We start from the raw sequence: 27,439 nt of genomic DNA on the forward strand, positions 1-27,439 counted from the left end.
ATGCCCAAGATTCAAAGAAAGATGTGGTTTGGGGAAAACAGTATCCAGAAAATGTAAATAAGCATTCAAGGTGTTTCATTTTTCTTATTCACATTAAGAACAAAAAAAGTTTGAGGAACTGGGTTTCTAGCTCCAATTCATCTTCAGACTAGGTAGTACTTGCCTCAGTTTCCCCTTTTGGAAACTTCTGGAGATTTGGACACCCACCTCTCTCCAATTTACAAAAGTCCTTCAGTTTCACATTCCACACACACCCCCCAGGATAAAATAAAACCCAGGTCCCCATGTCCAGCTCCCTCCTCCACGGTCAGCCTCAAGGCCTTTGTTCGCGCGTCTGTCCCTCTTTCTCTTCAGGACACCTGTTCAGGGAAGCCCTTCCGCCCGATCAGGCCGGTCCCCCTGACACCCCGTTACGCGCCCCCCGCCGACCCCCGGTTGCTGCTTGTTGCTGTTGGTCCCCCGCGCTTGGAGCGACTCCCTCCGGCATCTCGGTCAATGGCTCGAGCCTGCCACCTGGCGGCCGGGCCTGGGCCTGCGGAGTCCCCGGCTCCGGCGCCGCGCCTACTCCAGGAAGGCTCGCTCCCTCCTCCCCATCCTCTCCTCCTAGATCGCGCGGCGGGGTTGGGGGACGTACCCAGAACCCAGTCCCCATATTGCTTCTGGATACACCTACCAGGACAGGCATGAGACCGCGACTTTTGAGCGAATTCTCCGTTTTCAAAGGTTGGCAACTAATTCCCTATTTAAAATGTATTGAGGACACAGCCTGCAGCCGGCAGCTCTGACACGAGGTTAAGTGCTCCCTAGACCTCACGATTTGTTCGACCTGCACCAAGTTGCTGAAATTAAAATGTGGGTTTTGTGGCCTCCGAAGAAGGGAGGTCCAGGGGGAGGCGGATCGTGGGTCCACAAACACACATCTAACTGGCTGTTTTGAACGCCAGCTACATGTTTTGTTGGGGTTTCCCTGGTGGCTCAGCCGGCAAAGAATCGGTCCGCAATGCAGGAGACATAGGTTCGATCCCTGGGTCTGGAAGATCCCCTGGAGGGGGGAATGGCAACCCACTCCAGTATTCTTGCCGGGGAAATCCCATGGACAGAGGAACCTGGTGGTCTACAGCCCATGGGGTCGGCAAAGAGTCGGACACGACTATCACTACCTGTTATGTTAGGAGCGTAGCCTGTTTTACGTGCAATGGCTCGATCCTGTGAGGTCGGTACTCAGTATTTGTACATTAGAAGAAGAACAATAATCTGCGAAATTGCGTGCTTGGCTAAAAGCGCTCAGTGCAAACCAAGCCAGACCTCCAGGCTCTGAAGCTACTAACTGTTCTCAGGAGGCTCTAGGCCTTGGTTTCGCCATCTATTTTTGGAAGAAGTATCCTTCTAAGAGCTCTAACCAGGCGGGGCACCCCTTATTTTTCGCGGAGCAGGAGGATAACTCAGCCTGGATCTTAGGGCAGCCCCCTCGCTGAGGCGTGTGCGCACGCGCAGGACAGCCGGCCGCCGAGAGCCGGGCAACCTGTGCGCCGCTCTACCCGGCACGGCGCAGTCGCCCGCGTCTCGCTGATGATGACGCACGTCCGGGGCGGTGGAGAAGGCAAGATGGCGGCGCCCATGGAGGTGGCCGTGTGTACGGACTCGGCGGCCCAGTTATGGAGCTGCGTTGTATGGGAGCTGCACTCTGGCGCCAACCTGCTCACGTACCGCGGAGGCCAGGCCGGGCCCCGCGGCCTGGCGCTACTCAATGGCGAGTACCTGCTGGCCGCACAGCTGGGCAAGAATTACATCTGCGCCTGGGAGCTTCAGAGGAAGGTGCGGCGGCGTGCTCCCGGGCGCCGTTGGCGAGCTGCGTGGCGCTCAGGGGTCGGGGGAAAGGGCGGTGGGGGCTACATGGACCCTGAGCCGGGGTAGGAGTGGGTAGTCCCGTTAAGGTGTTCTGCGCACGCGCGGGTCTGGGGTCTTTGCGGTGAATGTAGGGAGTCGCGCGCCCGTTCTTATTGCGAGCGGCTAGGGCGCTGCGCGCACACGCCGAGCTGAGAGTGGGGAGCTGCTTCGGGGTGGGGGTGGGGTTGCTACCGGTGCGCACGCGCAGGAGGGCCGGAGTGGGTCCCTTGGGGTCCCTGCGCGGGAGCCTGCGCGTTAGGCGAGAAATTTAGTTGAAAAGAGTTTGCATTAGGGGTTCCGTCGGTAGCCTGAGCTTGGAGGGTGAAGGTCCGAGGCTTAGAGGGAGCCCTCTGAAGGGTGACTTCGGGAGTCTAGTGCATTTAATCGTCCCCAAAGACGCAACCTTTTGCCATTAGGGCCCACGGTCAGAGAAACTTAAAAATGCAGCCCTTGACGCTGCTTGCTGCCTGCTTTTGCCAGCTGACATCTCTTTGGGTGGGTTCTGTGTTCTGGCTCTTCCTGGTGTGGTCCACACACAAACTTGAGAAGTTGTTCCATTTTAGAGATCTGGAAACTGAGGCTCAAGGTCCCAGGCGACACTTTAGTGGTGATGCAGGACTAGGGCAAAAGCCAAGTGGCCATTGGGTCCTCCTGGACCCTCTGTGCCTTCCCCACCTGAACACCCAGGGGTCCCTCTGACCCCCAGTCCAGAGATGTGCTGTCTTGCTTCGAAAGAGATTCCACAGGCCTCCACCCCAACAATGCATAGCATCAATTGGAGGAGATCCCTCTGCTGAACCATGGATTTGCTCACAGTATCCCCTCCCCCGCTTCCCTCCCCACCCCCACCTCCTTTCTGCTCCTGGACTTACCAGCTGTCTCTTGCCCCTTCCCCAGCTTCCTCCCCCATGAAACTCAGAGGCCTTTTCTGTCTCTAGGACCAACTTCAGCAGAAGATCATGTGTCCCGGACCAGTCACCTGCCTCACCACATCACCCAATGGCCTCTACGTCCTGGCAGGGATCTCAGAGAACATATACCTGTGGGAGGTGAGCCCAGGGACTCAGAAACACGAGGGTGGGCTCAACCTGTGGGTGGGCTGCTGGTCAGACTACTGAGCGGGTTGTCACCAACAGGTTGTTATGTTTGGGGGGACACTCACCTCCGTTCCTGCGCATAGTGCAGTGTCCAAGGTCCCAGGACAAAGCTTTTCCTGATTCCTGCCCGGCAACCAGTTGCAGAAAGGAGAGGGAGCTGGCAGTCTCACTTCCAGCTCTTAAACCTCACTGCACGATTCTGAAACTAGGAAGCCTTGCCCAAGTGCAGGGAGAGAAACTGAGGCACTCACCCTGTGGAAGAGATCCTCCTCTGCTGTGGTTAGGCCAGTGCAGGGGGTGTGGGCAGATTTCAGCAGCCGGTCCACCATCATTAGACGGTTCCGGTGGCTTGCCAGTGGTTGGACCTTCTTGATGGGGGAACAGTCTGGGGTCCGTCTCCCCTGCAGGTGGAGGCTGCCTGGCCTGGAGGACCCACCCTCTAGGAGAATTCCTGGCCAGCGTGCGTCATGACCACAAGGGGGCGCCCCACAGGGCCGCTCTGGCTTGGGCTCTGACTCCTGTACTCTGGGCCTTCTCCCCTCCCCTCTGCGGGATGAGCTCCTGGGTGTCTGTGTCAGGTGTCCTCACAGAGACAGTGGTCACCTCATTCCCATGTGACCTCATCTGAATGGATTATATCTCCAAAGACTATATTCAAGTGAGGACACAGGTTTTGGAGGTTGGGGTGTGGACACGTTTATCTGGGTGACGAAGTTCATCCTACCACAGCATCTCTGCCCTCTCACCCCTGCCTAGCCCTTCCCTGGTGTCCCTGCGACCAGGGACCTCCTCTCCTGGAGCCCAAACTCCCCCCTCCCCCATGGTTCCCAGCATGAGCCCCACCCCCACCCCCAACTCAGAAGGTGGTCACTTGCGGCTGTGACCAGCTTGTCACAGGAGCTGTGAAGCCCTGGTGCAGGGGCCGTGGGGGTAGGCTCTCCTCGCAGGCCCCCCCACCAAGCCAGTTCTCCTCCCCCCAGGTGTCCACAGGGAACCTTCTAGTCATCCTGAGCCGCCACTACCAGGACGTGTCATGCCTGCAGTTCACGGGGGACAGCAGCCACTTCGTCTCAGGGGGCAAGGACTGCCTAGTGCTGGCCTGGAGCCTCTGCAGGTAGCACCATGGCCCCGGTGGCTCCTTGTCCAGCTGTGGCCTCTGGGCAGGCAAGGCCTTGACCATGAGGGAGGGAAGCAAGGGGCTCCGGGTCAGGCGGGCTGGTACCAGGAGGACCGGGGGCCGGGCTACCACCTGGAGATGAGGTGAGGGCGTGGAGATGCCCGCTGAGGTCCGCCCAACCCCTCCCCAAGCGTGCTGCAGGCAGATCCCTCCCGGACCCCTGCCCCCCGGCACGTCTGGTCTCGCCACACCCTCCCCATCACAGACCTGCACTGCGGCTTTGGGGGGCCCCTAGCCCGGGTGGCCACCGCCTCGCTGGACCAGACAGTGAAGGTAGGACCCTCACCCTGCCACGTCCCCCGCAGTGGATGTGAGCCAAGCCCAGCTGGCGAGTTCCTGGCCCAAGGGAGCCAGCACATAATGTCCTCCTCCAAGCCAGCGGCTCCAGACAGCTCTTGATCCCCCGACGCTTCCAGCCTCAAGGACGGCCAGAGGGTGGACAGTCTAGGCCTGTGTCAGCTTGGAAATTCCCACTTGGCCACTGCTCCTGGTGGCTCCTGACCAAGCCTTAGGGGATTCAAGGGCATCCTCGGGTCTTTGTTCCTGGTTGGGGGATTCAGGGCTGAACTGCTGGGGGCCTGGGGGCTGACAGTCACTGAAGTAGGTGGTGGATAGGGGTCCCTGAGCCCCTGAGATCCCTGTGGCAACAGTGCTTGTCGGAGGTTCTGTGGGACCCAGCCTCCCAACTGGTCCTTGGCTCTCATACCGCCACCCACCCCCAGCTGTGGGAGGTCTCCTCAGGTGAGCTGCTGCTGTCCGTACTCTTTGACGTGGGCATCCTGTCCGTGACCATGGACCTGGCTGAGCATTACATGTTCTGTGGTGGCAGTGATGGCTCCATTTTCCAAGTCAATCTCTGTACTTGGGTGAGTGTTTGCAGGCAGCAGGGTCAGGGGATGGATTCGGGGCTAAGGCATTGCCAGGCCCCTGCTCACCTGCCCTCCTGCATCTGCAGCCCGGGCAGAGAGAGAAGAGCTTCCAGCCGGAGCAGGAGCACGGGAAGGTGTTCAGAGGGCACAGGTGCGGGGACCAGGCAGGGACAGGGGTTGGAGGGGGGTTGCTGCCCTGGGGCACAAATGCAGGCCTGGTCCTGCTGCTGCCCCGCCCCCAGCCCGAGCATCCTGGGAGCCAGCTGATGCATTCATCATCAGGAACCAGGTGACTTGCCTGTCGGTGTCCACGGATGGCAGTGTGCTTCTGTCGGGCTCCCACGATGAGACCGTTCGCCTCTGGGATGTGCAGAGCCAGCAGTGCCTCAGGACGGTGACCCTCAAAGGTGGGCGTGGCCGCCACCACCACTCCCCAACCCCAGGCAGGGCAGAGGAAGGACTCAGGGCCTGCCTCATGGAGGGCACAGCCTGGCTGAGGGTGGTCCTGACCACCTCCCCTACCCCACCCCCAGGCCCCGTGACCAACGCCTGCATCATGCTTGCACCCGTCAGCATGCTGAGCTCCGACTTCAGACCAGGCCTGCCCCTGCCCCACTTCAACAAGCACCTGCTAGGTGCAGAACATGGGGACGAGCCGCACCACGGGGGCCTCATGCTGCGCCTAGGCCTCCACCAGCAGGTATGCCTCACCTGGCAAGGACAGGGCACCCTTTCCCACTGAGACTGGGCTCTGTCCTCTGTCTCTGTGCCCCGGAACCACACAGGACTGCAGGGGCTTCCACACCCCTTCAGGGGACTTGATGGATGCCTGTGCCCAGCATTGGCTACTGGCCCAGAGCAGTGCGCCCAGATGGTGTCCGGCAAGAGACAAATGGCCTGGAACAACAGCAGGGTTCAACCATTTTGCCAGGCCAGCAGCCTGTCCCTACCAGCTGGAGGCACTAGCTGACTGCCTGGCCATCCCTGGTACTGGCTGACTGATTCGGCTCTTGTGTTTCAGGGGTCAGAACCCAGCTATCTGGAGCGGGTGGAGCAGCTGCAGGCGGTGATGTCCAGCACGCTGGAGAAGGTGGGAGGAGGAGCAACCCCAAGATGGGGAAGGGGCAGGGCCCAAAGATGGGAGAGCGAGCCTGGAGGGGAGAGGCCCAGGGTGGGCGAGGGGCTGGGTTCAGGATGGCCAGGCTCACCTCAGGTGGGCTGCTAGCGGCAGGCTTGGCTCAGGCTATTGGTTGGAGAGGATCTACCTGCGCCCCCGCTCACCATCCTGGACTGTAGGGACAATGGCCTTCAGAGCAAGGCAGAGGTCCGAGCCCCCCCCCACAAAACCCCGGCCCAGTCTGAGCGCCCCGCCCCTCCCCCAGAATGTCCTGGGCGGCCAGGACCAGCTGCGGATCCGCGTGACTGAGCTGGAAGACGAGGTGCGGAACCTGCGCAAGATCAACCGCGACCTCTTTGACTTCTCCACACGCATCATCACGCACCCAACCAAGTGACACGTCTGGACTCGCCCTCAGCCGGCAGAGCCCACAGCCCAAGCCTGTTCTCTGCAAGGTCCCATCGCTTGGATTGGCACCCCCACCAGGGTTGCGGTCGAGGGTTGACTGGCTGCCCTGCCGTGACCTGCCATGTCACATGGGTGCTCTGCTGTTTCTAACAAAAGACTTGAAATCCTACCTTTCGGCCTCCTTGTGCCCCCGCCGGGCTGAGGACCCTCGCAGTGGGACCTGCCGGGGGGATTCACCACAGCTATCACAGAGTCCGAGTCCCAGACATAACTAGTAGAAGCCTGGGTCCTCACCTGCTCCCTCACCTGCCGCCCCTGTGCAGCTCCCAGGGGCCAGGCCGTGGGCCAGGTCCCCAGGGGCAAGAGTAACTCAGGGACAGCAGGGTACTCACATTAGGCCTGTCTCCCCAGCCTGGCTCTGGGCAGCTGACTCTGAGGCGGCAGCCAGTTCTGGGCCAGGGTCGTCTCGACCAGAAAGTTCTTGGTGTCAAGGGCCCAAAAGAGGCCAATCTCCCCTCCTCCAGCACCACACATACATACACACTGTGCAGGGTAGACGGGGACACCACTAGCTGCCAGCTGGAACCTGGAACCCAGCCCAGACTTGGGCCCTAAGCCTCCCATGGAACCTTCCAGAAAGCTGCCCCTAAGTGACAGTCTGTTTAATGGTCTGGAAAATCCATGTGACTTAGCCGGTGCCATAGTAACTGCAGCTCCTGCTTTTAGCTGATGGGTGTCCTCTCCTGGGGCCCTGCAACCCCCTCATGGCCCACCTTGCTCTCAGACCTAGACAGGTTTACTTGGGGCCATCAGGTGAGGAGTCCTGCTGGCCTCCACATTGCAGTCACCCCACACAGAATAAGGTTCCAGCAGGCTCTGGGCTCCTGGTTCATTCCTGGCAGCAGGGTGGGGAAGGGGACCTGGGGGCTCAGTGTTCCCCACCTCTCCCCTTGGTCTCCAGGGGGTCTGGAAGGTGGGGAGGGCATCAGGGTTGGCTGAGGCTTCCCCGGGGCCTAGGGCCACCTCGCCTGCCTGGCACCATTTCCAGGCGGTGCCATCCTCTGCCTGGTGTTTCTCTGCACCCTGGCCACTGCACTCAGCTCGTAGTTCAGTGACTTGGGAGGAGATGCCGGTTCTGGAGACCTGGGTACTGTTTTCTGTGTGGTCGAGTCCCAGACAGGAGCTGGCAGGGTCAGCCTCTGGGGTCACCTCCTCTGGCTCAGGCTTCTTCCCTGAGCAGGAGGGGCGCTGTTGTCCCTGCCAAGTTCCGGGCACCTCGGCACAGCTGTGGACCTTTAGCTGCTGGTTTGGGTCCTGGGGTCCCTCCTGGCTTGCCCAGGACATCTGTGGCTGCAGCTGAGGGGACCTTGGTCACTCATGGCTCCTGAGGGGCTGAGGGTGTGCACCCCTGGGTAGGGATGATGGGGTCCCACCCCGGGGTGGTCACTGTGATGACTGAGGCCTAAGAGGTGGTCCCAGCAGGGCCTAGGGAGAGCTTCCAATCAATGCGCAACCAGCCTCGCCCGAGCTGTCCTTGCCACCAGTCCATGGGGGCCTGGAAGGTCCCCTTCCCCCCTCCATAGGCCACACAGAGTCCAGAGAAGGTCCCTGGTGGGCTGTAAGGGCTGGAGCCCACTGGCCCCTTTCCCTGAAATCCCCACGTGGCCATGGACAAGCCACACCTGGTCCTGAGACTTTGTGTTGTCACTCAAAGGAACCGTACCTCCTTGGTTCATGAGGGGTCTTCAGGAGCCAGTGTGCAGCTGTGCGGGTGCCCAGCACAGTCAGTACTCCTATTGCTTGTCTGAGAATCTGTAGAAATCCAACCTGACCCTGAATCCTGGGCCGTCACTGCCAGAAGGGGAAGTGCAGACTGCATCTGCCATTCTCAGGTGACTGCCTGAGTTGATGGAAACCCCTTCTGACCAGGACAGCTGTTATTTAAAAAACAAGTGTCAGGATATGATGGAGGTGTCTTCTGAGCACTTGTGCATCGTTGGTGGGAAGGTGAAAGGGCACAGTTGCCCTGGCAAATAGTCAGGAGGGTCATCAAAAAGTTAAGCCTGGAATCACCATGTGTCCCAGCAATCCCACTACAGGTACCTTGCCCACAGAAATGAAAGCAGGAGGCTCGAAGAGATGTTTACACACCCGTGTTCACATCAGTGTGATTCACAGCAGCCAAAGAGTGGAGACAGCCAAATTGTCAAAGATGATGGATGAGCGGGGGTGGTCCTTTTGCACGGTGGAATGTTACTCAGGCTTTAAAAAGAGATTCTGACACCCTCTACACCTGGTTGGACCCCGAGGACATAATGCGCAGTGAAATAAACCAGACCCAGAAGGAGACACACTGTCTGATTCCACTCACTGGAGGTCCCTAAAGGAGTCAGATCCACAGAAACAGGAAGTAGATGGTGGGGCCAGGGGCTGGCGGAGGGGTTGGGGAGTGTTTCATGGGGACAGAGTTTCTGTTTGGAAAGATGAGAAAGTTCTGGAGATGACAGTGGGGCTGGTTGCACAATAATGTGAATGTGCTTAATGGCATGAGCTGTAGACCCTAGAAATGGTGAATTTTGCGTTATATATATTTTACCACATTTAAGGAAAAAACCTTGCCTGTGTTTGTGTGTGATGTGAACTACTACCAATGCCCTGTAAAGCTGGGAGCTGAGGCGCAGAGGCCAGGCACCCACCTCAGGTCACCAAGATGGGGGCAGTCCCAGTTTCCATCAGGGCCCTTCTTCACTGGCCCAGGAGATGGGGAGATAGTGGCCAAGTGGGCTTGGGGGGAGGGGAAATGTGGGGGCTTCCGGGGCTGCCCCCAGATGAGTCCCAGGAGGGCCTGAAGAGCCTTCTGGTGTGTGCCTGCCTCCTAGAACCAGCCCTAGCAAAGTCTATTGACTGACTGCTGAGGGCTATGTTAGGGTGAGGAAGTGTCCCTCCCCAGGCTGGGTCCCTCTTTTGGAGGACTCATGCTGGCAAAGGCATCTCTCCCCATGATGGAATAATGTCCTGGTGGTCCCTGAGGACCCTTTTCAACTTAGCGCCTTACCCAGAAGAGTGGGGTGGGGGAGGACTCCCTGGTATGACCGTCCTTGTCCTGGGATGCCTGGCCAGGTGGCTGGATGAGGTGGCCTTGTCACTTGGAAGCCAGTCAGCCACCCAGCCCTCAGTAGTCATCTCAAAATTCAATCTATGCTGCTGGCTGGCGCTTAACATTTTTATTCATCTAATGGAGTTTGTTCCCTGCCTCTTGAACACTGGCTCCAAAAGGAGATTTTTTGTGTGTGTGTGGAAAAAAATAACTGAGTGTAGACTCATCCACATTTAAGGACTCATCCATTAGAGCTGGAATGATCTGGACTGATCTGCTGCCCTGTGCCTTGCGGGGTCTTGCCCTCCTGTGGAGGCTTTCTCTACTCACCCACCTGGGATAGGAGATGGGAGGAGTCCATGCACAGCGCCGCTGGGGCCCTTACTTGACCAGTGTTCATTGAGCATCTGCTGCATGCCAGGGGCTGTTTCTCATGGGGAGGCATAGAGAACATAGGAGGCTGAGGGATTGGTAGGCGGCGGGGAGCTATGGAAGGTTCTAGAGCAGTGGAGAGTCATGAAATCAAGTGTCCTCATCCAAACAGTTGCTCAAGCAGAGTGCCTTCTGTGTGCAAGCACTGGAGACAGAGCAGTTAACAAGCCAGGCTCACCCCTGTCTCCCAGAGTTGCCCACTAAATAAATAAAGCAGCAAAAAGATGACAAGTGTGTGATGGAGTTAATGTAGGCAGGGGTGAGAGGGGGTGTTCTACATCTTTCAGGGAAATTTTTCAGTCAGGGACATTTGGCATTGGGTCTTGAAGGGTGAAGAGGAGCTGTCTGGGTCAAGTTTCCTGCCCACAGCTGGAGGGCATGAGATCTGCCCTATGGGTTCCCATCAGACAAGTCTTCTTCAGTTTCCCCAGCTGCCCACGATGGTAGAGCACACCCAGAGGGTTTGGTCTGGGTAGACACTGCCTCCTGGGGGAGGGAACAGTGCTGCTGTGTGACTATGGAGGCAAACTGACCCCTTCTGGGTCTTAGCTTCCCTGCCTTATCAATGGGAAATATTTCCAGGCTGGAGGAGGGGGATGAGGGATCCAGGGGTAAGTGTGGGGACCAATTTTGATGCAGAATCCCTCCCTGCTACTAACCTCACCTCGGCTTTCTCATCTGTAGAGTGGGCACAGAGCCAGGGATAGTGGTGGTTAGACCCCACCCCCACCCCCGCCTGTTGAGATTATCTGAGCCTCAGTTTCTCCCCCTGCGTCGTGGATCCGATTCCTCCCAAGTGGCTTACCTGGCACTGGGGCGAGGAGGGGCTGGGGCGGGCGAAGACGGGCAAAGGCTGGTGGACTCCGGCAGGGAGGGAGGAGTCGGCCCGGCAGGGGCGCGCGAGATTCTGCCTCCCGGGGTGCCAGCCGCGGCTCCGCCCCGTGGAGCCCGCCGGCAACTTTGGGATGGAGTTTATGCCGGCGCTGTGGCTTGGCCTGGCGCTGGCGCTGGGGCCGGGGCCGGGGCCCGCCGGGGGCCACCCGCACCCGTGCGGCGTCCAGGCGCGCCTGGGGGGCTCGGTTCGCCTGGGCGCTCTCCTGCCCCGCGCGCCCGCCGCCCGCGCCCGCGCCCGCGCCGCCCTAGCCCGAGCCTCCCTGGCGCCGCGGCTGCCCCACAACCTGACCCTGGAGCTGGTGGCCGCCGCTCCCCCCGCCCGCGACCCCGCCTCGCTCGCCCGCGGTCTGTGCCAGGCGCTGGCGGCACCGGGAGTGGCGGCCCTGATCGCCTTCCCCGAGGCGCGACCCGAGCTGCTGCAGCTGCACTTCCTGGCGTCCGCCACCGAGACCCCCGTGCTCAGCGTGCTGCGGCGGGAAGCGCGCGCGCCCCTCGGCTCCCCGGTACGCGCGGGGACCCGGGGCCGGATGGGAGAGGCCCTGGAAAGCTCCCGGGGCGTAGGGTCCGGGGGTCTGAGACAGTCCTTGGGACGCACGGGACTCGGACTTCTGGACCGTAGATGCGCGGATTCTCGGAGTCCGGATGACAGAGGCCCTGGATCCCTGGACCACGGATGTCCCCGGGGCTCAGGGACACGGAATGGGAGACGGGAGCCCCGGGCCGCAGGGACCTAGAGCCACGGACCTGCGGCTCGGGACCCCGCGGGACGCCTCTGGACTCCAGACGGCGGATCCCACAGGGCGCTTCCCTGGGCCTCGGAGGTGTAGACCCCCCGAGAGCGGGGCCCCCTTGTAGGGTCCGGGGGGCCTTCGGATCCCCACCCGGCGGGATCGCCAGGCTGGGATGGGGAAGCGGGTCTCCCTGCCCCCTCTCCAGGGGCAACAGTTTCAGAGGCTGAAGCTGGAGGCGTTCCTCCCGTCAGCATCCTCCCAGAGGCCCTCGAGGCTAGGCCGCCCCCACTCACAGCCTCCTTGACCCACAGCCTCCTCAGACCCCCAGATTCCAAAACCCTCGCCTTCCTCCGCCACTCGTCGACCTTGGAGTTCATTCTCTCGTCTTATTTCCACCCCTAGACTGGAATTTGGGTCCGAAAAAGTAGAGAATGGGACAAAGAGGAGAGAGGGTGACTGGCAGAGCTCTGGGAACCCCGCGGTGCCCCAGGGAGACCCCTCCTCTCAGGACCAGCTGGGAGGGGCCCAACGCCGGGATGTGGGGTCTGGTAGGGGGCGTCCCAACCCACCTTGAAGCCCCCTCCAGGTCTTCCTTCTGAGGGCGGGGAGACCCTGATCCTACAGGAGGCCTGGGGTCTCTTTAACCCACCTCCACTCTGTTCCTGCCCCCTCCCAGTGGGAGAGATGCAGGACCCAAATCCAGGCCTGTGGGGCCCTCTGCAGCCGGATCCAGGAACTGCACCCCTGCAGTTGGCCCTGTCAGGCTTTGGGCGGATAATGGCTTGCCCCCTCTTCCCCTTTCCCCCTCCTCACCACGCCAGGGACTGAGCAATAGTCTTCAGCCTCTCTCCGGGCACTCAGCACCCTGTCCCCACCCACACAACATCCTGCCTACCCTAGGTGTCTGGTAAAGTTCTCATCCCACACTGAAAGCAAATCCAGGAGAACTTTCGGGGTGCCCCAGGCACAAAGTGGGGCCCTTCAGTGCCTGGTTGGCCTGGGTAAGTCTGAATAGAGAGGGGGTATGGAGCTGGACTTTGAAGGATGTGTAGGAGTTGGCTGACCTAGATGGGGAAAGATCTTCCAGCTGGGGAATCCAAAAAGCCTCAGAGTGACTGGAGTCAAAAGAGCAGGCCCTGCAGGTCAAGGCAGGGCCAGGCTTTGTGCTGATGGCAATGGGGAGCCACAGAGGGGTATAGAGCAGGGGCTGGGCTGGGAGGAGGTAGACTCAAGGTCTTTTGAGTAGCTGGGGCAGCCGGGGGATGCAGCCTGTAGCACCTGTCGGGAGCAGGTGCTGTGTGCATGCCTGGCATTCCTGCGGGCACTAGCGGAGGGGGAGCGGAGGGGGGAAGGCCCCGGTCCCCACAGCCGTTCTCCTCGGCTGCAATGCGGCCCACTCCCGACATCGGCTCAAGGTGATGTGTGTTTACTGGACAAGTACAGATGGGGGTGGGAAGAGTGTGGTGGAACTGTGAGGTCGCCAGCCCTAACTTGACCAACCCCTCTGCCAGAACCCGTTCCACCTGCAGCTGGACTGGGCCAGCCCCCTTGAGACACTGCTGGATGTGCTGGTATCTGTGCTGCGGGCTCACACCTGGGAGGACGTCGGCCTGGTGCTCTGCCACGTACGCGACCCTGGCAGCCTGGTGGTCCTGTGGACAAGCCGGGCAGGCCGGGCCCCGAAGCTTGTGCTGGACCTGAGCCGGCCAGAGCTGGGTGATGCAGGGCTGAGCGCACGCCTGGCACTCCTGGGGGCACCAGCTGGAGGGAAGGCCCCGGTCCCTGCAGCCGTACTCCTGGGCTGCGATGCAGCCCGCTCCCAACAGGTGCTGCAGGCTGCACCCCCTGGTCCCCGCTGGCTGCTGGGCACGCCACTGCCCGCCGAGGCCCTGCCCACTGAGGGTCTGCCACCCGGAGTGCTGGCGCTGGGCGAGGTGGCCCGGCCCCCACTGGAGGCCGCCATCCAGGATGTGGTGGAACTAGTGGCCCGTGCGCTGGATAGTGCTGCCCGCGTGCAGCCAGAGCTTGCCCTGCTTCCTGCCACAGTCAACTGCAGTGACCTACCACCACCAGAGCCTGAGTCTTCGGGCCGCCTCTTGGCACGGTGAGCAGGGCCCCAGCTGCAGGAAGCCACCTCTGCCGGTGGGCTGTGACAGGCGACAAGAACAAGTGTTTGCTGTGTGCCAGATGCTGTGTCCATCTTGCATGAAAGCAGAACCTAAGAAGGGGTTTCTGCAGGGCTGGGGTGGGGGCTTTGGGAGAAGAGGGAAGGGAGGAGAAGGAATGAGTGAGACTGCTGATGTGAGTCACCTTCTGATCGCCAGGGACCTGGAGGGGGACAGTGCCCCAGAACCAGAAGGCCCCACCTGGGCCTCTGAACTGGGCAGCAGCCCTTGGTTCAGGGCTGGGACGTCGCCCCAGTCCCCAGGGCGCGGGTACCCCGCTCGGAAGGGGTCGTGGGATGGGGGGCTCAATAGAGCCTCCGGTGGCCCCAGGTGTGTCTGAGCTGCAAGGCCAGGGGTCTCACCTGGGAGGAGGGATCCCTCCGCCCTGACGCCGCCCCCACCCCCACCAGGTTCCTGGCCAACACATCCTTCTGGGGCCGCACGGGGCCGGTGTGGGTAACCGGCTCCTCGCAGGTGCACATCTCCCGGCGCTTCCGCCTGTGGAGCCTCCGCCGGGACCCCAGGGGTGCCCCGGCCTGGGCCACGTTGGGTCGCTGGCGGGATGGGCGGCTGGAGTCGGAGGCGTGGGGCGCGGCCGAGCGGCCCCCACCCCCGCCAGGCGCCCAGGCGCGGCCCAGGCTGCGGGTGGTAACGCTGGTGGAGCATCCGTTCGTGTTCGCCCGCCAGCCAGACGAAGACGGGCGGTGCCCGGCGGGGCAACTGTGCCTGGCCCCCGGCACCAACGATTCGGCCACTCTGGACGCACTCTTCGCCGCGCTGGCCGACGGCTCGGCGCCCCGCGCGCTGCGCAGGTGCTGCTATGGCTACTGCATCGACCTGCTGGAGCGCCTGGCGGAGGACGCACCCTTCGACTTTGAGCTCTACATCGTGGGCGACGGCAAGTACGGCGCGCTGCGCAACGGCCGCTGGACTGGCCTGGTGGGCGACCTGCTGGCCGGCCGGGCGCACATGGCCGTCACCAGCTTCAGCATCAATTCGGCCCGCTCGCAGGTGGTGGACTTCACCAGCCCTTTCTTCTCCACCAGCCTGGGCATCATGGTGCGTGCGCGCGACACGGCGTCGCCCATTGGCGCCTTCATGTGGCCGCTGCACTGGTCCATGTGGCTGGGCGTCTTCGCCGCGCTGCACCTGACCGCGCTCTTCCTCACCCTCTACGAGTGGCGCAGCCCCTTCGGCCTAACGCCCCGCGGCCGCAACCGGGACACCGTGTTCTCCTACTCCTCTGCCCTCAACCTCTGCTATGCCATCCTCTTTGGACGCACCGTATCCAGCAAGACGCCCAAGTGCCCAACAGGCCGCCTCCTCATGAACCTGTGGGCCATCTTCTGCCTGCTTGTGCTGTCCAGCTACACGGCCAACCTGGCTGCCGTCATGGTTGGGGACAAGACTTTCGAGGAGCTGTCTGGGATCCACGACCCCAAGGTAGGCAACTGCAGGTGGTTTGTGGTCAGAGCTGAGACGTTTAATCCCCCCACCCCATCCTCACCCCAGAGAGGGCAGCTGTTCCTTCTCTCAAACTCGTCCTGAGCCCAGCCCCAAGCCGGGACAATACAGGCAAGGGTGCTGGTAAGAGCTGAGAGAGAAGCCAGAAGGATGGTGTGTGAGGTGGTGGTAAAGTTCCAGGCAGGGACTTCCATGGTAGTCCAGTGGCTAAGACTCTGTGCTCCCAATGCAGGGGGCCTGGGTTCCATTGGTTGTTGGGGAACTAGATCTTACATGCCATAACTAAGATCCAGCACAGCCCCCCCACAAAAGGCCCACGGAGGAAAATTAGGCAGAGTTGGGGACACAGGGCATGATGGAGAGGAAGAATTGTCCAGTGGGGGTCAGGAATGCCTCTGGGAGGCGTGACCCATGAGGTGCTTGGTATCAGGGAGCAATGTGGTCAGCAGTGGCAACCTGTGCAAAGGCCCTGGGGCAGGACTGTGCTTGATGTATTGGAGGAGCAGCGAGGAAGCCTTGTGTCTGGAGCAGAGAGGTTGAGGAGGGAAGAGGGAGGAGGGGAGGACAGGAAGGGGACAGGGCAGGGCCTGCAGGGCCTGCAGGTGTGGGAGGATGTGGCCCTTGAAAACAGCTCTGCTTAGAATTTTCACCGGGAGTCCTAGAGGACTGTGGGCAGAGCAGGGCATGACGTGGCCTACATATTTTTCTCTTTTAATGAAAAAATTTTAATATTCTGGAACAACTATGAATGAAACCATTGCCCAGCCCTAAAATAACTCCTGGCCAGTTTCATTCACCTACCAACCCCAGTCCCTGAATTATCCTAAAGTAAGATCCAGGCCTCCTGTCATTTCATTATGAATATTCGGGAAGTTAAACATCAGGGACTCATTTTCTCAGTTGTCTTCCCCCCACCCCGCCATGGTTTGTTTGAATCTGGATCCAAAATGCACAGACATTGAGGATGGCAGAAACCTCTTAGTTATCGAATCAAACTTAGATCCACTCACTGGTGGGCAGTGAAACCATTCTATTGACATGGGGTCATGGTGAAGGAAACCGCAGGGTTTATCGAAGGTGCCAAGCAAGGAGCCCAGACAGCTAGTGCTTAAGACCTGAACTCCTAGGTGGCCCTCAGGGAAAAGTGGTTTTCATTTGTTTGTTTTTTAATATTGGGGAAAAGACTTTAAAGACAGGGTGAGGGAGGGGAGTTTCAGGGTGTGTGTGATCAGGTGGTGGACATTCTTCTGACTGGTTGGTGGTGAGGTAGTCAGGAGTCAACATCACTAACCCTCTGGTTTTAATCAGCCTAGGGCCTCCGTGCTTATGGGCAGCATAGGTAACTTCTACCACCTGGGGACGGGGGAAGCAACTGAAAGGACCTGGCTCAGGATTTTTTTTTTTTTTTTTGGTCACACTGCATGGCATATGGGCTGTTAGTTCCCTGACCAGGGACTGAATCCATGTTCCCTGCAGTAGAAGTGCAGAATTTTACCACTGGACCACCAAGGAAGTCTGCTGGCTCTGGATATTAGCTATAGCACCTGAGAAGGAATTAAAAGTCCTTGGTTTTAGTGACTAAACTATTTTTGTCTTGACTCTTTTCCTTTGTTTCTGCATTTTGTCATTTCTTTGATTTATTCTTTTGAACTCAGGGAAGACCTAGGAGGCTATTTTCTATAGACAAAAGACAGGTAGAGGACAAGGGGTGGTCTGTCCTGAGAAGGCCCCAGAGGGTCATTTTGACTCTCCTGTCTTTTTCACTAGTGATTTGTTTGTTGAAGTTGTTTTGTGTTTTGCCCCATAGTATCTCCCAGTGTTTTGATCTGGCTGATCTTGTCTCTGAGTGGTGTTTAGTCTCTTCTGTCCAAACCCCAATTCAGGGTTTCCCAGTTAGCGATAATGGTAAAGAACCCATCTGCCAATCCAGAAGACATATTAGGAGACATGGGTTTGATCCTGGGTCAGGAAGATTCTCTGGAGGAGACAATGGCAATCCACTCCAGTATTCTTTCCTGGAGAATCCCATGAACAGAGGAGCGTGGCAGGCTATACAGTCCATAGGGTCGCAAAGAGTTGACACAACTAAAGCGGCTTAGTACACATGCTGCCCACCCAATCCACCACCACCCCAGTGTCCTCTGTAAACCATTAAGGAGATGTAGATGGGCCAGTCACTCTCCACACGTGGCTACTTTTTAAATTGATTTAATTGAAAGCAGGCAACAGCCATATGAGAACAGCACAGTTGTAGAGCGTTTGCTTCCACAGAAAATTCTGGACAGCCCTGCTTACCTCAGGTCCAGCTTTTCGGAGGTGCACAGCCCCACCAAGGAGGCCCCGGTCAGTGTGGCCCCAGTTTAGTTCAATTCAGTTGCTCACTCCTGTCAGACTCTTTGCGACCCCATGGATTGCAGCACCACAGGCTTCCCTGTCCATCACCAACTCCTGGAGCTTGCTCAAACTCATGTTCATCCAATCAGTGATGCCATCCAACCATCTCAACCTCTGTGGTCCCCTTCTCCTCCTGCCTTCAATTTTTCCCAGCACCAGGGTCTCTTCCAAGGAGTCAGTTCTTTGCATCAGGTGGCCAGAGTATTGGAGTTTCAGCTTCAGCCTAAGTCCTTCCAATGAATATTCAGGACTGATTTCCTTTAGGATTGACTGGTTTGATCTTCTTGCTGTCCAAGGGACTCTCAAGAGTCTTCTACAACACCACAGTTCAAAAGCATCAATTCAAAAAAAAAAAAAAAAAAGCATCAATTCTTCGGCGAAAGCGGGGCTCGAGGGGGGAGCGGGGGCAGGGGTCAAGGCCCTCCTGTGCTGACTGGGCTCTGGCCCGCAGCTGCACCACCCGTCTCAGGGCTTCCGTTTCGGCACGGTGTGGGAGAGCAGCGCCGAGGCCTACATCAAGAAAAGCTTCCCGGAGATGTACTCACACGTGCGGCGCCATAGCGCACCTACCACTCCCCGCGGCGTCGCCATGCTCACGTGAGGGGGGCGCGCGGGACGGGGCTCGGGGCGGGGCCACGCGGATGGGCGGGGATAGGGATGCTCATCCTGCCCCCATGCCCTCCGCAGGAGCGATCCCCCCAAGCTCAACGCCTTCATCATGGACAAGTCGCTCCTGGACTATGAGGTGTCCATCGACGCCGACTGCAGGCTGCTGACCGTGGGCAAGCCCTTTGCCATTGAGGGTGAGGAGTCCCCAGGACCAGTGATCCGCGGGCTCCAGGAGGGTTCCGCTCCTCTGGGTCTGCGTCTAGCCTGGTCCCAACCCAATGCCCGGCCTCCCCCAGGCTATGGTATCGGACTCCCCAGAAATTCTCCGCTAACCTCCAACCTGTCCGAGTTCATCAGCCGCTACAAGTCCTCCGGCTTCATCGACTTACTGCACGACAAGTGGTACAAGATGGTGCCTTGTGGGAAGCGGGTCTTCGCTGTGACTGAGGTGCGGGAGGCCCCCGCACGCGGGGTACGGGTCGGCGTGGGGGAGCCCCCGAACCTGCGTGGTCCTTCACCAGTGTAGTCAACCTCTGCTCATTTCCAAAACGAGTGTATTTGTCTGCTTTTGTGCATCCTATTCATCCTACAAAACCCCAGTTCTAGTGCCCTCTTGTCCATGACACCTCTGAAAATGTAGCCCCCAGGCCCTTCTCTCTGGCCCAACCTCTGTCCCCGCTTCCATCCAAGGCCCGGGCTCCGCCAGGGTCTGGTATGACCCGGAGGGACTATGTGCCTGCATCTTGCCCACAGACCCTGCAGATGGGCATCTACCACTTCTCCGGACTCTTCGTGCTGCTCTGCCTGGGTCTGGGTAGTGCTCTGCTCAGTTCTCTGGGCGAGCACGTCTTCTACCGCCTGGCGCTGCCGTGCATCCGAAGGGGCAACAAGCTACAGTACTGGCTGCACACGAGCCAGGTGAGGAGCTGGCCAACCCAGCGGTCGGTGGGGTGGGAGGGGGGCTGGGGGGGGTGCTGTCTTCCCGCTGAGCCGAATTCTTGGCTCCTAGAGAATTCATCGCGCCCTCAACACAGAGCCACCAGAGGGGCAGGAGGAGGCGGAGTCGAGGTAAGGGGCTTGGGGGACGGTTCTCCACCCCAGCAACTCCCACACCTGCCCTCTGACCGTGGACTGGGTCCACACCTCCTTCCACTGGCGACCTCCTCAGGAACTTTGACCCTAAAGGGCAGACGGGGACTGTGGGTAGGACGTGGCTGCCCAGCCCATCCATCCCCCAGGGGTCTCGAGGAGCCGCAGCAGAACACACAGGCCACCCCTGCGAGCCGGGCTGCGGTGAGGGAGCATCGTGTGCGTTTCCTGCTGGAGCATACTGTGGTCTCTGCCTCCCCGGACGCGGACGTCCCACATGCGGATGCGGCCGCACCACCCAAGGCCCCCGTCTGTTCCAATGGCCCACCCGCCGAGCTGCAGTCTGGCGCCCCGCTCCCCGGGGAGCTGGAGGAGCTGGAGCAGCGCATTGCGGGCGCGCAGGAAAGGCTCCGCCAGGCGCTGCTGCGGCGCAGGGCGCTCCTGGCCCAGCTTGGGGACAGCACCTGCAAGCCGCCATGCACATGGCTCCTGGCCTGCGAGGAAGCACCGGAGGTGGCCCCCTGAAGTGGGATCCAGCCCTTCTGCACCTGCTGTGCCTGCTCTGAGGGGGCCACCCGGCCATAGGGTGGGTGGAACCTCCCTTCCCCCGCGGCTCCCGGCCCCCCCCAACCCCCGCCCCAACATACAGACGCTGGCTGGACGCTGTCAACAGTTTATTCTATATACAAACACCATTTTGTACACTGCAATTAAATAAGAGTGGAATGAGCGCTCTTCTGCATTCCTCACAGAGTGATTGGGTTGGGTCACTGGCCATCTCCCCACCCAGAGCAGGGTGGAACCCCGGTGCCCCTGGCTGCCTTAGATGTTGGCGCTTATGCGCCATCGGGGCCGAGCTCCACCTTCCCGGGGCCCCAGCCCGGGCGCGTAGGGTGGCCATGGAAAGGCACTGGGCATGACAGAGCACCAGCTAAGCCAGCCCCACCCGATGCTTTGCTCTGGGGCAGCTTGCTCCAGACCTTTTACCACCTTTTCAGAACCTTCCATGGAGCCCCCACCCCTTCTCCTACCCTGGTTCACAGGCTGGTCTTGATTTACTAGCTGAGGAGACCCACCAGGGACAGGGACAGGCTGTAGGCCGGCCCCATGCCCTGGGGGAGAGACGCCTGCCTCCCAGCAAACCTGATGGACCCCAAACCACCCAAGGCAGGCTGAGCATTCCCAGAGCCACTGGGGACAGTCTCCCTGATCCCCGAGGCTCCAGCCAGGTCACACCCAGCTGGCTTGGACGGCCAGGGACAGAGGCAGTCAGCCGCCCAGGGTTCAGGAGCCGACCTCTGAGGGTGTGTCCACTAGATCGGTGGACGCAGGGCTGGGCCTGCCCCCCCCGATGGTCTGAGAGACTGCATCAGACCCTGGAGAGTTGCTTGTAGGGGCATTGTCCTGCGGGGCCCGTGGGAGCCCCCCACTGGGGCTCAGGGGGCTGGCTGGCCGCCGGTCCAGGAGAGAGGCGCTCAGGCCAGACAGGAAGGAGGCGTCTGTGATGATGGCAGCCGTCTCTGCCATCCAACCCAGGTCACCACTGGCTGCTGCAGCCACGGAGGCCGCTGCGGCCACCAGGGAGCTAGGTGCCTCAGCCACGGGCCCGGGGCCCCCGCCAGCACCTGGCAAGCCAGGGCCCAGGGCAGGGGACTGGTTGGCAGCGTCGGGGGTGATAGGTGGGATGCCTCCATTGTTGTTCAGGTCGTCCGGCAGGGCCGTGGGGGTGCCGGGGCCCAGTGGTGGTGTTTGCAGCAGCATCTCCTGGACACGGATCTGCTGCAGGATGGCGGGTAGTTCGTAGTGGTGGAAGAAGTAGATCATGGAATGCTGGGGGGATAGGCACTGGGTCAGGCAAGGGACCCCTAACAGGCTGGACCCTCGGACTGCCAGTCCCAAGGAAAGCCCACCTCACCTGGATGAAGAGCCAGGAGGTGACGAGTGCCAGGCTGCTGTACTGCCCGTTGAAGCGATAGTGGTAAGCATAGAAGGCAAAGTGGTACAGGTAGAAGAACCTGCAAGGGGAACAGTGAGGTGCTGCCCACCTGGCTGCCTCCACCCCGGACCACATGGCCCCCAGTGCCCACCGAAGCCAGTGCCGCTTGCTGGTGTTGGTGTGGCAGCAGATGGCGTCATACTGGTCAGCCAGCCACACAATGAGGATGATGTAGAAGGCCGTAGTGGTGTCGTTGAAGAACTCGGACATGATTGCCTCCATTCCTGGGGGTTAGACGGGAGCCACCGGTTGAGGCGGGTGGCCAGCACGCCAGGGAAGGGGGCAGGGTGTGGGGGCGCAGGGTCCTCACCCACAAGGGCCAGGATGACGGTCAGCAGGGGCGCTGCGGGGAAGGCGATGGCCATGTTCATCTCCAGCATCTGCAGCAGGTCCACTGCGGGAGAGGGTGGCGGGCGGGCAGACCGGGTGAGGCGCCCGGAAGGGGGGAGGGGCAGGGGAGATGGCCAGAGGGGACACTCACCAATGAAGACGAAGATCTGGTGGTGGGAGTAGCGCAGCAACATGGACACACTCAGGGTCTGCAAGTGGGCCACCACGAGGCTTTGGATGGTTGCCCCGCCCCTCTGGCCCCACCTTGCCTCGCCCCGCCCCACCCCACCCCACCCCACCCTGCTGAGGCACTCACGAAAATGACCATGATGACGAAGGCAGCCAGGTAGGACGTGCGGGCCATCCACATGCTCACGAAGCGGTAGTGCTCGCCGGACACCACATTCCTCAGGAAACCTGCATGAGGGGTGGAGTGGAGGAGGCAGTGAGCAAGCGCCCCAGCCCAAGCCCCACCTAAGCAGGCCCCACCTTTGCCCCCGCACCTTTGTTCTCCTCGTTCTCTGCCAGGCCCTTCACGCTGGACATGAGGATGTCATCATAGCCCAGGAACTCGGCTAGCAGCAGGCGGCTGAAGCGGTCACCAAAGCACTGGTCCCGTGTGGGATCTGTGGGTAGGACCGGGACAGGGATGTTAGTCCAGGGGCACAGAACTCCACTGCCCAGCAGAGCTGTGACTGACAGGTGTGGAGGAATGGAGCCTTGGGAAGTTTCCTGCAATTGGGCAGCAGGGCCAGCCCTGAGACCTTGGACACAAGTGCTTCCGGGTCACCCCTCCCCAAGAAAGACATCCAAGACTGAGGAGAAAGGAGCTCCCTCCCCTGGGCATTGCTCTGTTCGGCAGGGGCACTCACCCAGGGTAACCACCATGACAGGGATGCTGAGCCGCTGGCGCGTGGCCTGCGACAACCTCAGGAAGCCATACTCCAGCGAGTACTCCACGATGTACTCGTCCTGTGGCCAGGCTGCAGGCGGGGATGGCTGGTCAGCAGAGGAGTCCTCTCCTGGGAGGGCTGGGGGGACTGCACCACACCCCCACCTCCGTCACTGGACATAGCCCCAGGGAGTGGTGGTACCTTTTGGGGGCGTCTCAGGGAATGGGAACTCCTGGCTGTCATTTAAGGCCTCGGGGCCACCTGGTGGCTTGAACACCTTGGGCTCGATGTCCAGCTCAAACTGCACAGTGGGAGGCAGAGGTCAGCAAGCCCTTGGTACCAAAGGGTTGGCCTGAAGGTCTCTGCACCGCCCCCGCCAATGGAAGGATGTACCCCTGACCCATAAAAGCCCTAATCCCAACACTGAGCTCCCTGAGATTTCCAGGTGAGGATCTGAAGAACAGGATCAGCGAGGTGGGGCCTCCTGTTGGGTCTGTACGAACACTCCGCCCACACCCACCCCTGGCCTCTGGCCACCTGAGCACAGCCCTCCCTCTGGGCTCCCCATCTTGTGGGCAGCCACACCACCAAGGATGGCCAAGACCACCTCAGAGCTCTGAGCCCAAAGCCTGCTTCTCAGCCTGTCTGCCCTCAGCACCCCAGAACCAGGCCTTCAGTAGACAGCTGGGAAACAGCCCAGCAGGTCAGGAGTGTCCCCTGCAGCCCTGACCATGCCCTGGCTGCTCACCTTGATGGAGCTGTTCCCGAACATGTCCATAGTCAGCTCCTCCTCCTCCTCCTCCTCTAGCTCCAGGCCATCTGGCTCCACAGCCAGGCCGGGGAAGCTGCCGTGGCCACCATCGCAGAACTGCAGGAAGACGGGCGCGCGGCTCGAGTTGTGTTGCACCTCTACCCGCAGGATGCCCTCACGTGGCCACTTGTCACGCACATGCTCCAGGCAGTTGATGGGTGAGCGGGAGAAGACGATGTGGATGTAGGCCAGGACAAAGAGCACGAACAGGGCCTGTAGGGCAGGGAGCGGTCAAGGGGGAGCTGCCTGGGACCCCCACCCCCACATGGAGGACCCTTCCCAGTACAGGCCCCCACAGCTGTAGAGCCTCCCACAGGCCAGCCTGCACCGAGGCCAGAGATGTGGCCACAGGCTCAGTGTCCCTAGGAACCCCAAGCACCTCTCCACAACATGTATGGGGACCTGTGAGCTGATGACGGGAGTCAGGAAAGTGTGGGGCCTATGGTGGCAGCAGGCTGTGGTCAGAGTTGACCCACAGCCCCAGCTGTGCTCTCTGGGCCCCAATGTCCAGCAGGAGCCATGTCCAGGACACCGTTCACCCTCGGCCATGAGGACAACACTGCACCACATGCCGAGACATCACAGAAAGCGCTGACATGCAGGTGGCCCGATGCCAGGGGCTGCCCGAGCTCGTCCCTGAAAGGCACGTGCCTGCCATCATCCCCAGTTTGCAGATAGGAAAACAAGGCAGAGGCCACACAGCCAGGAGCGGGTGGAGCCAGGAGTTAAACCTGGAGGAAACACCAGGCAGGGCAGCTAGGTCCTGAGAGGAGCATATGGATAGATAGGGGACCCGTGACCTCAAAGAGTAGCCAAGTCCCCATTGTCACCCTGGAGTCCCCTCCAGCACCCTGCACAGCCCCCCTACCATGAACTGAAACCCCAGGTGGGGTCCATCACCCTGACCAATTGGGTGGGTGCCTAAAGACAAGCCAAGACTCTCACTCCACTGGACAAGGCCTGACCCTGAGCTGGACCTGGTTCCCCACCGCCTCCGTGGAACAAGCTGGCAAACAGCTGCCTCCTAAGACCTATCGGCAGACACACCCGGCGGCCCAGCCCCCTTATCCCTCTCAGCATTTCAGGAATCCATCCAAGGCCTTTTCTGTCCTCTGCCTGGCAGCTGGCCTGGCCATATCACAGGCCCTGGGTGCTCCAGCCCCCAACCTCTGGTACCCCATGACCGAACACTCCACCTCACTGGCCATGCTGTCCCGCCAGCTCCAGGGCCTCTGCACACACCATCCCTGCACCCACCTTCTTCCTCCCAGCCTGAGGCTGTCTCCTCTGACTTGGACCCTGCCCTGGTGGCTGCTGCCTCTCTCCCCTTCCTCCTGGTCCGCCACTCATCTCTGGTCCCAGAGATTGGCACAAGGTGGCAGGGAGCAAGGAGGGGGGGACCCGCTCTGCAGGTGGGAGAACAGGTGCCACAAGAGGCGACCAAGTGAGGCGGGGAGGGGAACTTGATCCCTGCAGCAAGAGTCCAGAAGCTAGGCAGCTGGAAAGCAAAGAAGGGAGCTTTCTGGAACTCAGGCAGCCTCAGAGATTGGTGAGCTCAGCCCTCACTTTGCAAAGGAGGGAAACCAAAAGCACCAGGGGTCAGGGAGGGACCTGAGAACTGAGGCGGGCCTTCTGGCCGCAGCCCCGTGGAGAGAAAAGGTGTAGGGAGCTAAGGGTGGCCTGATCCTGCAGGCCCCCACACCAGGGGCACGACCTGGATGTGCGGCCTGTCTGCCGAGTCGGCTCAATCCCTGACTTACTCCTTGGTCCCAATTGGGAAGCAACCAGAAGAACAAAGCCAAGGCCTCAGGCCGGACTCTCAGGAAGGCTGAGCTCCGTGGGGGCCCACCTCACACAGGGCACTCCCTCCCTCGGGTGACATGGGCGCCTCCTGAGTGTGCAGGGAGGTCAGGGCTTCCTTCCAGGAGGCAACCACGACCACACTCGGCCTTCTGCCCACTCTCAAGCTGCTCATGGGTCCCACGCACCAGGTAAGGGAAGCCCTACTGGGGAACCCTCCAGAGTCGAGGCCCCCGGGGAGCAGGACACCTGCTGCCGCTTGGGAACTGGGAGGCTCAGTGGGGACCCACTCCCAGGTCTGTAGGACAGCCCTGCACGCACCCCTGCTACCCAACCCCAAAGAGCTGGCGGCTCCCAACCTCGCTGGCCCGTGCCCCACCTGCCTCAGACCCCTTTCTGTGGATAAGGAATTCAAGCTCCCTCATAAGTCAGCAACCTTGGCCCCGGCCCCCGACCAGGGGGCACCCTAGGACAGGACACAAACAGGAACAGCTATTTCCCCATTTCCTCAGACCCGCCAGACAGCCGGGGTCCGGCACCCAGCGGCTCCCTCTCTGAGTAAGACCCCTCCTTGGAGGGACCCGCGCCGGCCCTCCAGGAACAGCCGAACAGCCCGCACAGCCGAGGGGGGACGGGGGCGGGTCCACGGGACGCCCCTCACCGAGCCACCAGCGGCACCGCTGGCTGGGGCTCTGCCAGGAACCCTGGTGACGTGACCTCGGCCTGGTCACCTTCCCCCAGAGGTTCAGAAGCGGTAGAATCTGAGTTGGAGCAGAAGGGCTCCAGGAGGCGCGCCCCAAGAAAAAGGGGGAGAGAAAAGTAGGGAGCAGCTTCCGGTGCAGGTAGGCGGTCCGGGGGTGTGTCCAAAGAGGCGGCAGTGGCGGTAGGGCCCGGAATCCCAGGGTATGTGGCTCGCGGCGAGGTCAGGCTCGGTAGTGGGGTCGGGGTCATCCCGGGATGACGATCCCAGGCAACAGGGTCGAGAGTCATGGGACTGGGCTCCGGTCTCCCGAGGTGGAGACACCGGGAAGGGCGAGGCCAGCGGTAGGGTGCGGCCTGGAGGGGCTGGGAGTGAGTTCCTGGAATCGGGATCAGGGGCCACTAACCCGGGGAGGCTCGGGCCTTGCGGGGTGGAAGTTTCTGGGAAGGGGAGCGGGGGCGGCAGGCTTAAGGGAAGGGTCCCAACCGGGCCCGCCGGGTCTATGCCTCCGGGAAGGAGGGGCACGCTGCCCCGGGCGGAGTCAGAGGTCGAACTCAGGGGTAGAGGGTCCATCCGCCGGGGTTAAGGGTCGGGGCCGCGGTCACCTTGAGCAACACGAAAAACTCGAAGAGCCGACGGAAGGCGGGCGGGAAGAGGCGCGAGTAGGTGACAGCCATCTTGAAGAAGAGCGCGTGGAAAAGCCGGTCGCGCACGTTGATGAGAGGATTGGGGTTGAGGTTGGGGGTGCGAGGCCCGCGCGCGGGGGCCGGGCCGCCGCCGCCGCCGCCACCACCACCGCCGCCACCACCGCCGTTGGGCCCAGGCCCCGGGGCCCCGGGTGCCGCGTGCTCCGACATGCCGCCCAGTGTAGCACCCTAACGGCCCGCGGCTCCCCGAGGGCGCCTCCTGGCCGCCATCGGCAGTCTTCGCCGCCGCCGCGCTCCTCACGGCCGCCGGGCCGCAGCCGCCATCTTCCGCCTCCGCTCCCCAGCTGACGCCAGCGAGTCGCCGCGACGGCTAGAGCGGCCTCCTTGCGCTCGCGGAGCACGCTGGGAAGCGGGGGCCGGCCCGCGGTGGCTCCGCCTTCTGGAGTCTCAGCCAGCTAGGGAGCGCCGAGGGGCGGGGCTGCGTCTGAGCCCCGGTCTTTTGCATATTGCCCCCACTAGCCTCCACCGCTGCAACTCGAGCGTCAAAATTAGTCAATATCTGAGGCGTTTAGAAGTGATAAAATATACTGAAAGGAAATACGACTGTTGGAGCTGTTTTCTACGTTGCACTCTAGAAAACTATACTGAAAATAGGCTCACAGTAGAGTGTTCTGGCTGAAAAGTGATTTAATTTGCGGTCTTTAAATTACGTCCCCAGAAGTCTCATACGGCATTCTCCTTTCGGCCGGGGCCGCTGTGCCCCTAAGCAGACTCACCTGATGCGCCGTGACGTCATAAAGGCCCGTGATGTTGCAGGGCCTCGCTTAAGTAC

At 60.9% G+C, this 27,439-nt stretch overlaps 3 protein-coding genes across 7 annotated transcripts; 2 read left to right on the forward strand and 1 right to left on the reverse strand.

Annotated features, from left to right (window-relative positions):
• The first annotated feature begins 1,563 nt into the window (after window positions 1–1,563).
• WDR18 (WD repeat domain 18) lies at window positions 1,564–8,904 on the forward strand. 3 transcript variants are annotated; one of them, XM_043912618.1, is made up of 10 exons: window positions 1,564–1,815; window positions 2,826–2,936; window positions 3,965–4,098; window positions 4,293–4,434; window positions 4,884–5,027; window positions 5,117–5,181; window positions 5,313–5,437; window positions 5,564–5,730; window positions 6,052–6,120; window positions 6,413–8,904. In XM_043912618.1, exons 1-10 carry the CDS (start codon window positions 1,570–1,572, stop codon window positions 6,542–6,544), a joined length of 1,335 nt encoding a protein of 444 aa, XP_043768553.1. In that variant the 5' UTR covers window positions 1,564–1,569; the 3' UTR covers window positions 6,545–8,904. The 3 variants fall into 3 exon arrangements, with proteins under 3 accessions (XP_043768553.1, XP_043768555.1, XP_043768554.1); XM_043912619.1 differs by lacking the exon at window positions 1,564–1,815 and adding an exon at window positions 2,215–2,382; XM_043912620.1 differs by lacking the exon at window positions 4,293–4,434.
• A 2,118-nt stretch (window positions 8,905–11,022) lies between these two features.
• Window positions 11,023–20,160, forward strand: GRIN3B (glutamate ionotropic receptor NMDA type subunit 3B). The gene is made up of 9 exons (XM_043912622.1): window positions 11,023–11,481; window positions 13,221–13,813; window positions 14,285–15,317; window positions 18,184–18,329; window positions 18,420–18,535; window positions 18,638–18,789; window positions 19,095–19,259; window positions 19,351–19,409; window positions 19,580–20,160. The coding sequence occupies exons 1-9, from the start codon at window positions 11,050–11,052 to the stop codon at window positions 19,953–19,955; spliced, it is 3,072 nt and encodes a 1,023-aa protein (XP_043768557.1). The 5' UTR covers window positions 11,023–11,049; the 3' UTR covers window positions 19,956–20,160.
• On the reverse strand, window positions 20,088–27,006 carry TMEM259 (transmembrane protein 259). 3 transcript variants are annotated; one of them, XM_043912625.1, is made up of 11 exons: window positions 26,566–27,006; window positions 23,398–23,673; window positions 22,851–22,950; window positions 22,629–22,739; window positions 22,260–22,382; window positions 22,073–22,173; window positions 21,908–21,965; window positions 21,737–21,817; window positions 21,518–21,650; window positions 21,346–21,445; window positions 20,088–21,260 (listed from the first exon to the last, which is right to left on the reverse strand). In XM_043912625.1, the coding sequence occupies exons 1-11, from the start codon at window positions 26,815–26,817 to the stop codon at window positions 20,715–20,717; spliced, it is 1,881 nt and encodes a 626-aa protein (XP_043768560.1). In that variant the 5' UTR covers window positions 26,818–27,006; the 3' UTR covers window positions 20,088–20,714. The 3 variants fall into 3 exon arrangements, with proteins under 3 accessions (XP_043768560.1, XP_043768559.1, XP_043768558.1); XM_043912624.1 differs by having other exon boundaries at window positions 21,737–21,820; XM_043912623.1 differs by having other exon boundaries at window positions 21,346–21,650; window positions 21,737–21,820.
• Between the last annotated feature and the right edge of the window lie 433 nt (window positions 27,007–27,439).

Source organism: Cervus elaphus, chromosome 9 (genome assembly GCF_910594005.1).
Source record: "Cervus elaphus chromosome 9, mCerEla1.1, whole genome shotgun sequence".
NCBI lineage: Eukaryota > Metazoa > Chordata > Mammalia > Artiodactyla > Cervidae > Cervus > Cervus elaphus.